The sequence below is a fragment of the Parus major genome, chromosome 13 (genome assembly GCF_001522545.3).
Source record: "Parus major isolate Abel chromosome 13, Parus_major1.1, whole genome shotgun sequence".
Taxonomy (NCBI): domain Eukaryota; kingdom Metazoa; phylum Chordata; class Aves; order Passeriformes; family Paridae; genus Parus; species Parus major.
The window spans coordinates 10,244,456-10,257,321 of record NC_031782.1 but is presented as its reverse complement, the minus strand read 5'-3'; the positions used below and the strand labels follow the sequence as shown (position 1 = coordinate 10,257,321).

The following is a 12,866-nucleotide window of genomic DNA, read 5'->3' as shown; positions in this document are numbered from 1 at the left end:
GGAATTGGTTTTGATTGAGCAGGGAAAAGAGCCCCACCCCCAAAACTTCTAAAATGTTTCAAAACCATTAAAATTGAGGATTATAAATCTCACTTTTTAATAAATTTACTTCTCATTCTGGATAAAATCTCTGTGTTGTGTAGGATGAGATAAAAGTATTGAGTCTCTAGTATGACACACTTATAAAAGCATATTTTTTTTTATTGTGAGTCGATGATGTATCTGTGTGCATGTGAATGCCTGCAGATATTTATTTTACTTATTTCTAAATTTGAATTCAGAGATGAAAAATAATCCACCTAAATGCTGCTGAAAGTGTTAGTAGATACATGTGATTAATTTAAAAAAAAAAAACTATTTAGAAAAAGGAAAATAATCAGAGTTACAGCACATCCCTGAATATATATAAAATTGTATAAAAATGGATGTGAAGCAGGGTGTTTGCTGAGCAGTTGTACTGATCTGTGTGTTTATATTAGGTCAGTAAAGATGCTCTGTCGGCTGCATCTGCAGATCCAGTAGCCAATTGATCTAATGCAGTTTCTAAAGGCTTTCTATACAGGTGATGTCATCCTTTTAGCTCCGTTCCCCTCCCACTCTCTTTCCTCCTTATTAGATATTTCATCTTGCTGCGGAGCATCCAATCGATGGGAGCTTCTCCTGAGGGAGCTGCTGAGAAGCAAGCAAAGATAGTAGGAATTAGGACTCCAGCAGTCAGCCTTGCTGTAGCTATGGATGTCCTGTTTCGTTTGGCATTACAGAAATGTTTTAATTGGAAAAGCTAGGTGTGGATTAGTCGTGCTATCTGACTGATGCATTAGAATACTAAGCGACACTGCAGAGTTGTAAACGGCATTTAAAAAAAGAAGGAGGGGGGGGAAAAGAAAAGAGGGTTTGTATTGCAGAGGCTTTTAATACGTTCCACAGTGCAAACCTGTTAGAGCATATATCCTGGAGCTACAGTCTGGATGCGAATTCAATTTCTGCAGTTATGATGGACACGAGTATAAAGAAGAAACTTTAATATCCCAGGGTGTGGGATTCCTGGATCACCTAAAATGCTGAAGAACCTTTGCAAAATTTCAACTACAATATTATTATGAAGTTTCTGAAAATGGACCTGAAGTTAAGCCACTTCTAAATGCATTTTAGAAGAGAAAAAAAATGTGAAGAATTCATACCTTGCTTTTTAATGTATTGTTGCTTTATCCTGCAGTTCTAATCTATTTCTGAATTCATTCGATTTAAGCAGCACTTTTTAGGTGCGTGCCTCTTGCCTGGAGAAACGTATGGATATTTGTATTTGAGAAGCTAGGAAACATTTTGATTTGAATTTATGTGCTTGTTAAAACTGGAACATTTTTATAGGAATTGCTGCTGCTGCTAACTCCCTGCAATACTGAAAACTCCTCAATCTAGTGGAAGCTGTAATTGAATTCAGTGTGAAATCCAAGCCTGAGAAGTTGCATATATTGTACATTGCTGCTTTATGATTTTTAAAGAGAAAGCAGAAAGGATTTTTCTCATTTTTTCCCCCTGTGGCTTTTATTTGAGAAAGAAAACTTTTTTTTCTCAGCCTAAGAAATGGCTTTTCTTGTTCGATGTTACGCCAACTGCCTACAGCCCTGGGCCTCCAAAGTAAGTAAGATTTTGTCTGTGCTGTATTTCTGTGACATGTATTGACAGCCCTGGTGCTAGCTGTATGTTCCCTTCTCATCCCAGCAGCATGCTGGATTGAAGCTAGTGGAATCCTGGCTATGCATGAGCTATTCCTGTAGAATTATTTCTAAATGGTGGTGGGGAAACCTAGAAGTCATGGAATTCTTTTATATCCCAATAGCTTAAAAATTACTGGCAAGTATAAAAAAAAAAAGAAATTGCTTATGAAATGTGTTAAGCTTGTTTTTTAGCCTATAAATATGAAGTGTATATGAACCCTGTAAATATTATTTAAGTGTAACATTTTTATAACTGCTGGCATATTTTGCTAACTTGAAAATACTGATATCCAAACCCACTGATGTTTTAATTTTCAAGCTGTGTGGAGCTGTACTTCTTGTTTCCTTTGTGCAGCAGCATGGAATTGGTTAATTATTTAGCTGAACTATGTAATTATAATTAGCTTTAAAGGACGCAAATTACTTTTTGTGTCTGAGAATGCAGTATTTCTGTGAAATTGGGGAGGGGTGTTTCTTTTAAATGGCATAATGAAAGCTAGAATGTTCGAGCAAACTCACCTTTGAGATAAAAGCCTTTAAAGAAATTAGAAATACAATATTTATGAGTCTCTTACTGTTTGGTATGCTCAGTCAGAAAATTAGCTGAGTTTCTGGTATTTTGTTAAGGCTACTACCAAGAAGTAGTCACCTAAGACACAGAACTTGCCTTATAAATATAGGGCCAGGCATATATTCATTATTATTTCTTTATTATAATTTTGTATTTATTGGGTAGAAAAAAGACTATGCAACTTTGTGGTGTTTGGAGGCAGTGGGCAAAAGCCATGTGCTCATGGCAGCATGAGATAGCATTGACTTTGGAGCAGGAGATCACTCTTGACTTTGGTCCCAAAAAGTTTAGAGTCTCAATGACATGATGGTGTGTAAAGGCACAGGGAGAAGCCAGTTGGATGTGTGGAGTCCCTGTCCAGCCTGATTTTCCCTGGTTGGTTTTTATATCTTGTGTAATGTAAAGAAAAGCTTGTGGTTTATGGGGGCGCAAGCTCTGGGATTCCCTGTGTGGATGCCAAAACCAGTGTGGAATTGTGTGGCTGAATGTGTGGCTGAATTTTGGCTGTTTCACGTGTGCTGAGTCCACCCCATCACAGGTGAAGTGGAGCTGCAGGTAGTTGTGGTCATGGAGGGTGGCTGGGCACTGTGTGTTCACACAGGTAATTGTGGCTCCTCACGTTGGAGCTCCTGCTGGCAAATCCTGGCCTGTTTGTATTATCATCCATGCCCCAGTGTACATGTGGACTCTTTCTTCCCTTCCTGCTCTGCAGACTTTAATTATGGATGGCCAAGTTTACTTAAGCTTGACTTGCACTGTCCTTATTAAGGTTTGAATGTTGTAACACTTCTTAAAAACTAGGAATGCTTTAGTCACCTTGGTGCTTCAGCTGGGATTGCACTCTCCACAGAGTTTGGGCTGAAGTGAGAAACCACAAAAAAGCCTGTGCTCAAAAAAAGGGCTTCATAAGGGTAAAATAATAATATAAATAAAAGTTTTTTGACCCCTGTGTCAGCTTTGTGGACAATATCCAGTGGATTTCTGCTCTGCCAGCCAAGCCGTTTATTCACTAAGTTACTATTCTTAAGTGAAATGTTATAAAATGTTAGGAAGAGGAAAGTTTGTTTTTTCTTTTTTTTTAAAATGGCTTATGAGAACCCATTAACTGCTTTTGCATTCCAGTCCATAGCTAACAGTTCTTTACCTTTAAAGGCACTAAAGATATAGTACTTTTATTCCTTTCTGAAAAAACCCACAAGCCCCCCAAAACTTCTGCAGTCCCCCCAAACTTTTGAAGGGATCTGAGGAGAAGTGTGCCTAGGATTAATCAAACTGATGAGCTGAATCAGATCTGAATTTATTACATTTTGATTTCAGCTGAGCTGTGTACTAAAAATCTGTTTCTATGACAAGTGTTTTATAATAATATATAATACAGCAAAATAAGTCATGTTAGAATTTTAAATATGTAAGTTTGTTACTTGAAAATGTCAAGTATTTTGTGGGAGGTTTCTGGAATGTTGTGGGGTTTTGCCAAAATGTCAAGTATTTTGTGGTACTGTTTTGAAACTAGAACTTAGTTTTATGTAGATCTGTGCCAAAATTGTTCTAATCAGTTGATTTTAAACTGGTGTAGGACAGTAGTTTGAAAATGGGCTGTTGACTCTTGTAATTACAGGTGTTCTGGATGTGACAGTGGGTTGAATCAGAGCAAGATGAAGTCATATTTCTTATGACTAATCATAAACGTAGGCTTTTGTGAAGCTGGAACACTTCTGAAGGTTAACCTTATCCTAGGGAGGTTAATTGATGTGGCTGTGGAGAAACAGAAGCTGGCTTTAGGAGCTCTGTGGGCACCTGGAAGACCATTCTCCAAGTACAAGGTGTCTCCAAGTACTGGTGTCCACACCAGTTTCCATAGCACACACTGGTTAGTGCTGCACTCACCCTCATCCCCCAGAGACTCCATGGCGTTTGGTTTCCAAAAGTAAAGGTGCAGAGTAGACTTGTGTGAAGGAATCAATGCATTCTATTTCCCTGCATCAAGAGCTGTAAAAGGAGGATGAACAGAGGGAGAGAACAGTGAACGTGTTTCTGCAGTGCCCTTTCAGCCGGGTTCTTGGGGAGATCAGTGTACTTCTCAGGACTCTGCTGGTAATTGGAAACATGTCCAGGAGAAATCACCACCCTCTCCTTGGCAGGGAGAGATGCTGGATGTTCTCTGTGGTTGTGTCTGGAGGAACCAGTAAAGGGGCAGAACTGCACATTTTAAGGGATGGTGTCTACCCTGGGCACTGTGCCCTTTCTGCAAAGACAGACTGTGGAAGATGAGATGAATAGATGCAGGCATTTGTAAGGAAACCTGGTGAGGATGGTAAGCAGTAAGGAGCATAGTGCACAGTGATCCAAGCCATGCCAGCTGTCAAGCCACTCTGGCTCTGGAAGACGATGAGGGAAGATGGAGGACTTTGCATTGCATTTGTGGAGATCTCTTTCCACAGGCTGGTTGTGTTGGCAAGGACAAGAGACATTCAACTTACATTAAACAAAACTCCTGTGATGCCAGTACAGTATTTTAAAGCAAAAATTCACAAGTATCTCAGTAAGATTGTCTTTGTTATTCTGATCATAACTTTCTCTGTTCAGTTGTCTGTGATGCTCTTTGTGGTATTGGACTATTAACTATAATTGTGCTATGAAGTCATTATGAAGGAGAGCTCTAAATGATTTAGATGTTCTTCTAGAGGATTCTTCTGTAATAGAAATTTTAGGCACCTAAAGGATTTTCCAAGCCTGGAATGTACCCCCAGTTACCGTGTTTGTGAAGCATGAGGGTCTGATGGGGGGAGTATGGAGTGATTGGACAGTGCTTCTATAGAGGATATTTAAAATGGATGCTTTATTGAGATAATGTACTTTTCATGGAAAATAAGAGTTTTTGAATTAACATTTAAGCTTTTAATTTTTTTTTTCCTGAAGCAAAATAGTTTAATTCAAGATCCCAGGTGCATGTGAAGCATAATAATGATACATTTGCTCTGTAAAAGTTTGTGTTTGGGTTAGAGCAGAAGACCTGGAGTAATTTTTCAGTCCCATTCCTATTTCTGGTGTTGTCTCAGAGGGATGTAGTACAATTTTTGGTTATTCATAACTAAAATCAGTGTAACCTCATCTTCTGATTCGAAAGGCATCAGTTTGATCTTCAGGATCTTGAGTTGAAACCTTCATGCAATTAAATATTTCATTTCAGTTCCTTAGAAGAAAAACAGAGCTTTGATAGTGTGTCCTTGATTTGATTCAATGTCATCCTTTGCTAACATGTTTACATGGAAAGTAGCCCCAGTAGTAGGGATTTAAATGTTTTCAAAGCAAATAGAGTAACAGATCCTTTGCTTTATTTTTTCTGTCAGTCCCACCAGTATCTCTGTGCTTGTAGCTTCCAGCCCAGCTTCCAGCATTGCAGAGCTGGGCCCTGTCATCCCTTGGTGTGACTGCTCTCTGAGCTCCTCTCCTGGCTCTCATGGCTCTCTTCCCTCCTGAGAACTTTGTGTTCCATGGTTTAGCCCTCTTTGGCATTTCTGGAGTTTCAGCCAGCTCCTCGGAGTATTCATGGTCTCTCCTACCCTATATTTTCTGATCCCTTTCCCCTTCATCCACTGCTCAGAAGGATTGTTTTGGTTCTCTACATTACTTGTAGGAGCTTGGTACTGGTTCCTCGGTACTGTGATCCCTGAGCACTTGGAGAGGGAGGACTTGGACTGACAAAGGACAATTTTTCTTACACTTAGATACAAGGTTTAACTGTTTTCTGTAACCATTTGCAGGATATTTTTTGTAAAACTTCTTAATTGCATTTTTTTGCATGATGGTTTAAGATAAAAATGGTTTAGTATGAGCTATGTGGCCATTTACTCCAGAAAACTTAGATTTCTTATACTCTACTGTTTCATATGTTACAGTTAAGTGCCAGTATACATTGTGGTACTTTTCAACAGAAAAAGCCTTTTCCTGAAGTATTGTTTTTATGGGAAATTAAACAATAAACACATATCTGTTCATTTATTTCCTCCTAGACTTTGCTTTAAACCTGCTTTGTTAGAATTCTCCTTACATCTACAGCCTAGGTCGGGACCACCCTGTTTTGCCCCTCTGGCTTCCATGAATACATTTCTTGATGAATACAGGAAGAAAACGTGGAAGTGCCAAAGGAAGATTTTTTTGCATGTGCAGTATCCAAGGGGCTCCTTACAAAGGTCCTGGCTCAGAGGTAATGCTGACAGCATTGGTGTGCTCACCGTGCTCCCATGTCCTTGGAGCCCTGCTCGGTGCATCCCCAGAGCTGATTGTCACCCACATGTCATTATGTGACGTGGGCTTGTGGCAGCCTGAGGGTGTGTAAAGAGGGATTGTCATCCTGCTGTATTTTACCAATCCATGCATGTAGGAGTTGATAAATTATTTAGTCCATGAAGTTTGATGTAGATGTGGAATTTTATGTGCTCTGCAGTACTGGCTTAGGGTGAGAGTTCCCAAACGTCGGGCTGCTGGTGGTTGCTGGAGTTCCTGGGCTCCTTGTAGAGCTCAGAGCATCACTAGGGCCTGTCACACTTTTTCTACTGTAATTATTTAGACAAGGCACTTTTTACTATTGTAATAAATTTCAGTGGTGAGAAGAAAGAGTAAAATTTGAACTCTGGCCCTGAAAATAACTATTTTTGAACATTCCTGTTCCACATTCAAAATAACAAACACACAAGCCTTGACATTAAAAAATGTTACTTTGTGAATGGACCAGAGAAGGTTAATCTTAATAAAGTTATATTTTTTGCAACCATCAAGTACATTTACTTGCTGGATATTCCCTTTATAATGGAGCTTTCAGCAATACTGGTACAGTTTTTTGTGGGTGAATTTTCAGACCCACTTCTCCCAAGCTGTGATGTTTGCGTGTCAGACACTTAGCATTACCATGAGCTAAGGCATAGTTGTAATCTATAATTTAGACATATGAAAACCAAATTAAAATTGCATTACATGTGTGGTTTAAGGTAACACCAGAATTTAGTTTGAAATTCTGTCCTTATGTCACCTTATTGTAACTAAGGAAATGTAATGCTTCAGAGAATTTTAATTTCTATGGGCTATAGGGGCCACAAAGACCAAAAAAGCTTTTGGCTACCTGAGACATAGAACAGCTTCTAGGGATTATTAATTCTTCTAGAGTTTTTCTGTATGTTTTGCATCCTTTTTTTACCTTATTGTAAGCCTGGAGATATTTTTAGGAAGGCTTTAGATACTGTTTTTGAGGCACTGCAAGACTGTCACGAATGATGTCAACTTGGTCCTTCTTTGAGATTCATGTGTGTAGTACTGATAAAACCAGAAATAGATACTGTAGATTGTGAATTGAAACATGTTTTGAAATAAATATTGTCATGAAGTTTGTGTAGTTGGATAGGCACTGAGTTTTTTTTGCATCATATTACTGAAGGGCACAGGATTTTATCTGGATCTGTTGGGGAAAAAGCTTGAGTTATCACTTGGCTTCAAAAACAACAAAAAAAACCTCACCCCCAGACATCATTGGTGCTTTTTAAAGAGCTGAAGAAATCTGTTTTTGTGCCACTGGTGAGCCATCTGTGGTCTTTAAGGAGGAAATGTTTTTGTTTGCATTAAGTCTGAGGACTGATGTCAGCATGGGTAATGCAGCTGGGCTCATCCTCTCTGTGGACACCTAAGTGGCCTCTCTTTATATCTCAGAGAAACAACTTTGTCCTCTCCCATTAACACAGCTCTAAGTGTATTTTGAACTGGAGGAGAATTGTAGCTTGTATGTAAAAGGTTAATGTAAAGCAGAGTTAGTTTATACAAATCCTTGTGAAAAAGGTTACTGAAAATTTTACAGAATAACTTCAGAGAAGTCGGGGGTTTTAGTGGTTTCTTGTTGATTTACTGGCAGGATATATGAGATGATTAAAATAATGTACTGATGCCAAGAAAAAACATTGAAGAGGTTTGTTCCTTTTTCATTTCTTAGATTGAATTAATGGGATGAAGGAGAGCAGAAAGTGGGACATAGGAAGGATTGCAGGTGAGAGACTGCTGTCAGTGGGCGTGAGCAGTGTTGCTCCTGTTTCAGTAGGCTGTAGAAATGAGAAGTAGAACAAATTAAATCAGTTATCTTGTATAAATGAAGAAACTGATGATGGAAACAAGCACAAGCAAGTGAGGCCATCAGAGCAACTTGTGAATAAGATGGTGGAATGTAAAATTTGTTGCAGAACTAGTTCAATATTAAGGGTATGAAAGGTGTTGAATCAAGGGTATCAAAGAGAAAATGGCATTTGAAGGGACTGGAAGGCTATGGCCACTGAAAGGGGAGAGGTGGGAGCTGGAGAAATCCTGTTTCAGAGGACTGGGGACCTGTTCAGCTCTTTGATTGTGTGGTCTTAGTTTGGCAATTTGGTTTTACTTTTAAGACTTAAGGCAAACATATTTGTTGTTTTTTTTTTAAACTGGCTTCTTGTGACAGTCCAGCTTTCTGTGTCATCTGAGAAAGGAAAATTACTGCCCTTAAACCACTAGGGTACGATGGAGGCTGAGGAGGAGTGTTTCCTAAGGCTCAGAGGTTACCCAGTGTCATCACCTTTAATGCTTTTTGTGCGTTAATGGGTTCCAGCTTACAACAGTGGAAACCTCGTAATGGAAAACCTCAGTAAACAATAAACAAAATGTTCAATAAATGTGCCTTAAAATTGAAAACTTAGAATTCTCATAAAGCTGGTTTTCACAGTGAGTTGGGGGTTCTACAGTGCCCCAGCAGCCACACGTGTGCCCTGACACCTCAGAGCTGTGCTCTTCTGGTCCTTGGGTGTTTCATGGAAAAGAAATCCTGTGTTGTTTCTGAATATTAGTCTTGCTGGCAACGTTTCAGGGAACTTCAGAAAAGCAAATAAGGTATAAGGTTACTGACAATCTGTAAAACCAAGGATAGAAAATTTGCTTATACAGCCTGGAAAAGGACAGACTGTTCTCTCAGAGGCTGATGCTTCTGCTGTGTCCAGACTGCATTGATTGGTTGTAAACATCCATCTGGGCTCCTAGAAAAACTGATACAAAACTTAGCTATCAAGGAGTATTAAAGAAAGGGGCAAACCTTTTGATTCTTTATTGCCCATTTTCTTTCCATTAATTTGAATTTGGAATGGACCAGAAGAGTTCAGTGGGTTGTGCTTCCTTTATTAGTTTTTTCCTCATCATGAGTCCTTTGGCCACTGTTCTTACTGTGGGATCTTTCTGAAGAATTTATGTTTAATAAACATACAATTTACTGCAGGCTAAAATACAGTGGTGAAGCTTCTTTTATACATAAAAAAAGATAATTGTTAGATTTTGTGTCCCTCTTTCAAGACTATTTTGCAAATTCTTGTTGCCTATGCCTTTTCAGCATGTGCTTTTTAGTTATCCAAAGCATAACAGTAAACACTGATACTTACCTTCAAAACTTGTAGCACAAAGGCACAGATGTGGCTTATCCTTAGGGCAAAGATACCAGCAAATCCTAAAGTAAATCACTATGGGAATAAAGAATGAAGAGCATGGTCTCTGCCAAAAGACATTCTGCTGATTTCTTTCCATGGGAAGAGAATGGGAAGTAGGAAAGAAAAATGTCTCAATTTGGCCAGTCTGTGACAAAACTTACCTTCTGACTTCTGTGGTTGCCTTTCTCTCTATTTAAACTCTGCAGTGACTTTGTACAGCCTTTATTTTGAGCAAACCCTTCCTAGGGAGCACACAAAGGGAGGTTGTCCTCTGTCTGACCATCACTTTTAGTGTCCTTTTCAGACGAGTTGATGAGCAGTCATCTCATCAAAGGTCACATCATTTGCTCTGTTGGACAGAGCATGTGCAATCTTGAAATCTGCTGTAGCAAAATTAGGTTTTAATTTAATTCCCAAGTATTCTGTGTGACTTCACTGCTGAGAGTAAATGGTGCTTACGTGGGAAGCAAATGTCACTGCAGACATGCTGTCCTTGGTCTGCTGGCCTGTGATTTGTACCCTGAATCAAAACTTATACTCCAAGTAATTTCAAAATTACAGACACGAGACTTGGTGTAGATACACAACCTTGTGCTCACCTTTGTTAAACTTTATACGTTTATATGTTCTTGCTGGAGAACAGTGGGGAACCTCAGCTGTCTAAGGGAGAAACCATCACATCATTATTTTTCTCTTGTTACCAAACTACTTTTAGAAAGTCAGTACTTCTGTATAAAACCTGATGTCTGTTAAAAAAAACAAAAATAATCAAATAAAATGCTCTTTTTAAGTAAAATTTGTATTATGTAATAGGAGAAAGGATAGCTTTGGGGGTTGCAGAGGTTTTTGGATTTGGCAGCAGGAATGCTGCTGTCCCCCTTACATTGGTGCTAGGTGACTGCACCCATGAAATTGATGGAAAAAGCCAAGCTCCTGGTGGACCTTTGGAGTCTTCATCTCAGGTTTTCAAGGCTGCTGTGGGGAAAGTTTAGTATTGTGTGCATGACATTTTTTATTAAATGTTGCTGAGTGCTGACTTTTACACTCCCATGTCCTCTCCCCCCACCTCCTCTCTTTCCTGGCTGAGGTGACTGGCGGTGGCTGTGTCCTGGAAAATGAGATTGGGATCAGCCTGTGAACCACCTTCCAAAATTTCAAATTCTTTAACAAAAAACAAATCCAGGCTGCTGTTGCTTCTGGGTTTGTGTGGCATGGCAGGCTGATGCTACCATCAGGATGAGCTTCCGAAGGGTTTAGTCTCTTTTTCTCTCCTTTTTCCCTCTTGCAGTTTGCCATATTGCTTTAAAAATTCCTTGTTGATGCAGGATTTTTTTGGTGTAATCACCAACTGTGTTTTCCTGACTCAGTGGGGGTGCAGAGCTGTAGGTGGCTGTGCCGACGATGACTTTTATTTTCTTAACTTTCTTTCTGGTTCAGTTCTGAATTGCAGTGTGGCATTTCAGCAGGGGGTTTGTTCCTAAATATCCCTTTGTTGGGAAAGGTCAGTCACAAGGATGCGCTGGCACTGATGCAGGGACAGGCTGTGCCAGCATGTCAGATGCACTCATATTACAGCTCCAGATGATCTCTTCTTGTGAAAAAAAATAAATTGTTGTGGTTCAAAGTGGCAAGTAAGTTTGTTGGAGTGTTTATTAGGATGTCGTGGATGTTTAAGGTTCTCCTGTCTGGGAATGCTGGGGCACACAATTAGCCAGAAGATGTTGCAGATATAAGCATCTGCATCCAAAAGCATCTAATATGGGCATTGTTGAACATTGATACATGGAGGTTGTTTCCCAACACAGGATTTTTCAAGATACTGATGCTGTTGTAACAAGAGTTTTTAAGTTTTAGAAAAATAAAGTCATAGTCACCAGTAGTTAAGACAATTTTATATCACTTCCAGCAACTTCCCTGCCACAACCAGCAGGAGCTTCCTGTGTCTGCTATCATGTTGGTACAGAAGCATCCTCTCCTGTATCTTGCTGCCTAGTGAGCTCTGCAAGAAGGAACAATCACTTTGGGTAACAAAAATGACATACAAAAGACAGAAGCTGTGATTTATTTTGTGAGATTGAGTAGTGGCAAGCAGTACTTTAAAGGTCACTTGTCTCCAATAAACCTTATCTCTCTCTCAAATTTAAAGAGATATTGTGATGTTTCCTTGCATCCAACTTGCATTAAATGTCTTTTGCAAGAATATACTGCAGAGTCCAGCAGGAGCATAGTACATACCCATGTGCTTTTTAGGTGATGGAAGTGGGATGCTGGTAGGGGGATTGAAGAGCAGTTTTGATTAATTAGTTGTTTAGAAATACTCCTTTGGGAAGACTGGCAGTACTTTGAGTTGGTCATCAGTGGGTTTTTGTGAAAATGACACACAAAATATATGCACAACCTGTTTATTTTGAGGGCCATTGTCTAGTTCCATCAGTACTTAGAATTACAGAATCACAGAATGGTTTGTGTTGGGAGGGACCTAAAAGCTCATCTTGTTCTGAGCCCCTGCCATGGGCTGGGACACCTTCCCCAAAGACCAGGTGAAGCCCCACTTCTCAGTCTAGGTACAGAAAACAGTGTTCATCACAAGACTCTTAAAATCTCATATAAGTTAGGAAGGACAAACTGTATGAGGCAGTGTGTATGTGTGGGTGCTGGGACGTCTTTGAGCCAGAACAGGCTTTAACAGCACCAGTTGTTGGTAAAGAGCAGACACCTGCCATTGTTCTCATGGGAAATCCTGCAGAATTGGTTCTACTCTTGGTCCTGCTCACTGTTTTACTGGAGCTGTTTTGAAGATTTGAGAATCTGGATAGAAGGGAGCTTAAATTAGATTTCCTTTTATCAGTGTTATCACAGTCAGCATGGGATTTGCTCGCGGATGAAAAGATTGAAGCTGAAGTTGGAGCTGTTCATTGGCATAGGGAGGTTGTAAAGGTGGGGACAGGCTGAAGAGTTTGCAGAAAACCTTAAGCTAGAGGCAGTGAATCTATGGGCTGATTTGTTCTGTCATTTCCTAAAACTCCTTGATGTTTCAGTTCCATTAACCTTCAGCATTTCAGTAACTGCCAGCTGCCTTGCCCTGTCCATTTGCCA

The 12,866-nt window shown here is 39.6% G+C and overlaps 1 protein-coding gene across 13 annotated transcripts in view; it reads left to right on the top strand.

The window, feature by feature from the left end:
• RAPGEF6 (Rap guanine nucleotide exchange factor 6) overlaps positions 1-12,866 on the top strand; it is a 119,828-nt gene that overhangs the window by 56,916 nt on the left and 50,046 nt on the right. Inside the window, exon 2 of one of the 13 annotated variants that reach the window (XM_033517611.1) lies at positions 1,577-1,638. The exons of the other annotated variants lie outside the window; for them this stretch is intronic. Coding sequence (XP_033373502.1) covers positions 1,585-1,638 — 54 coding nt within the window. The 5' untranslated portion in view covers positions 1,577-1,584. The remainder of the gene's footprint in view (positions 1-1,576; positions 1,639-12,866) is intronic. 13 annotated transcript variants of the gene reach the window in all.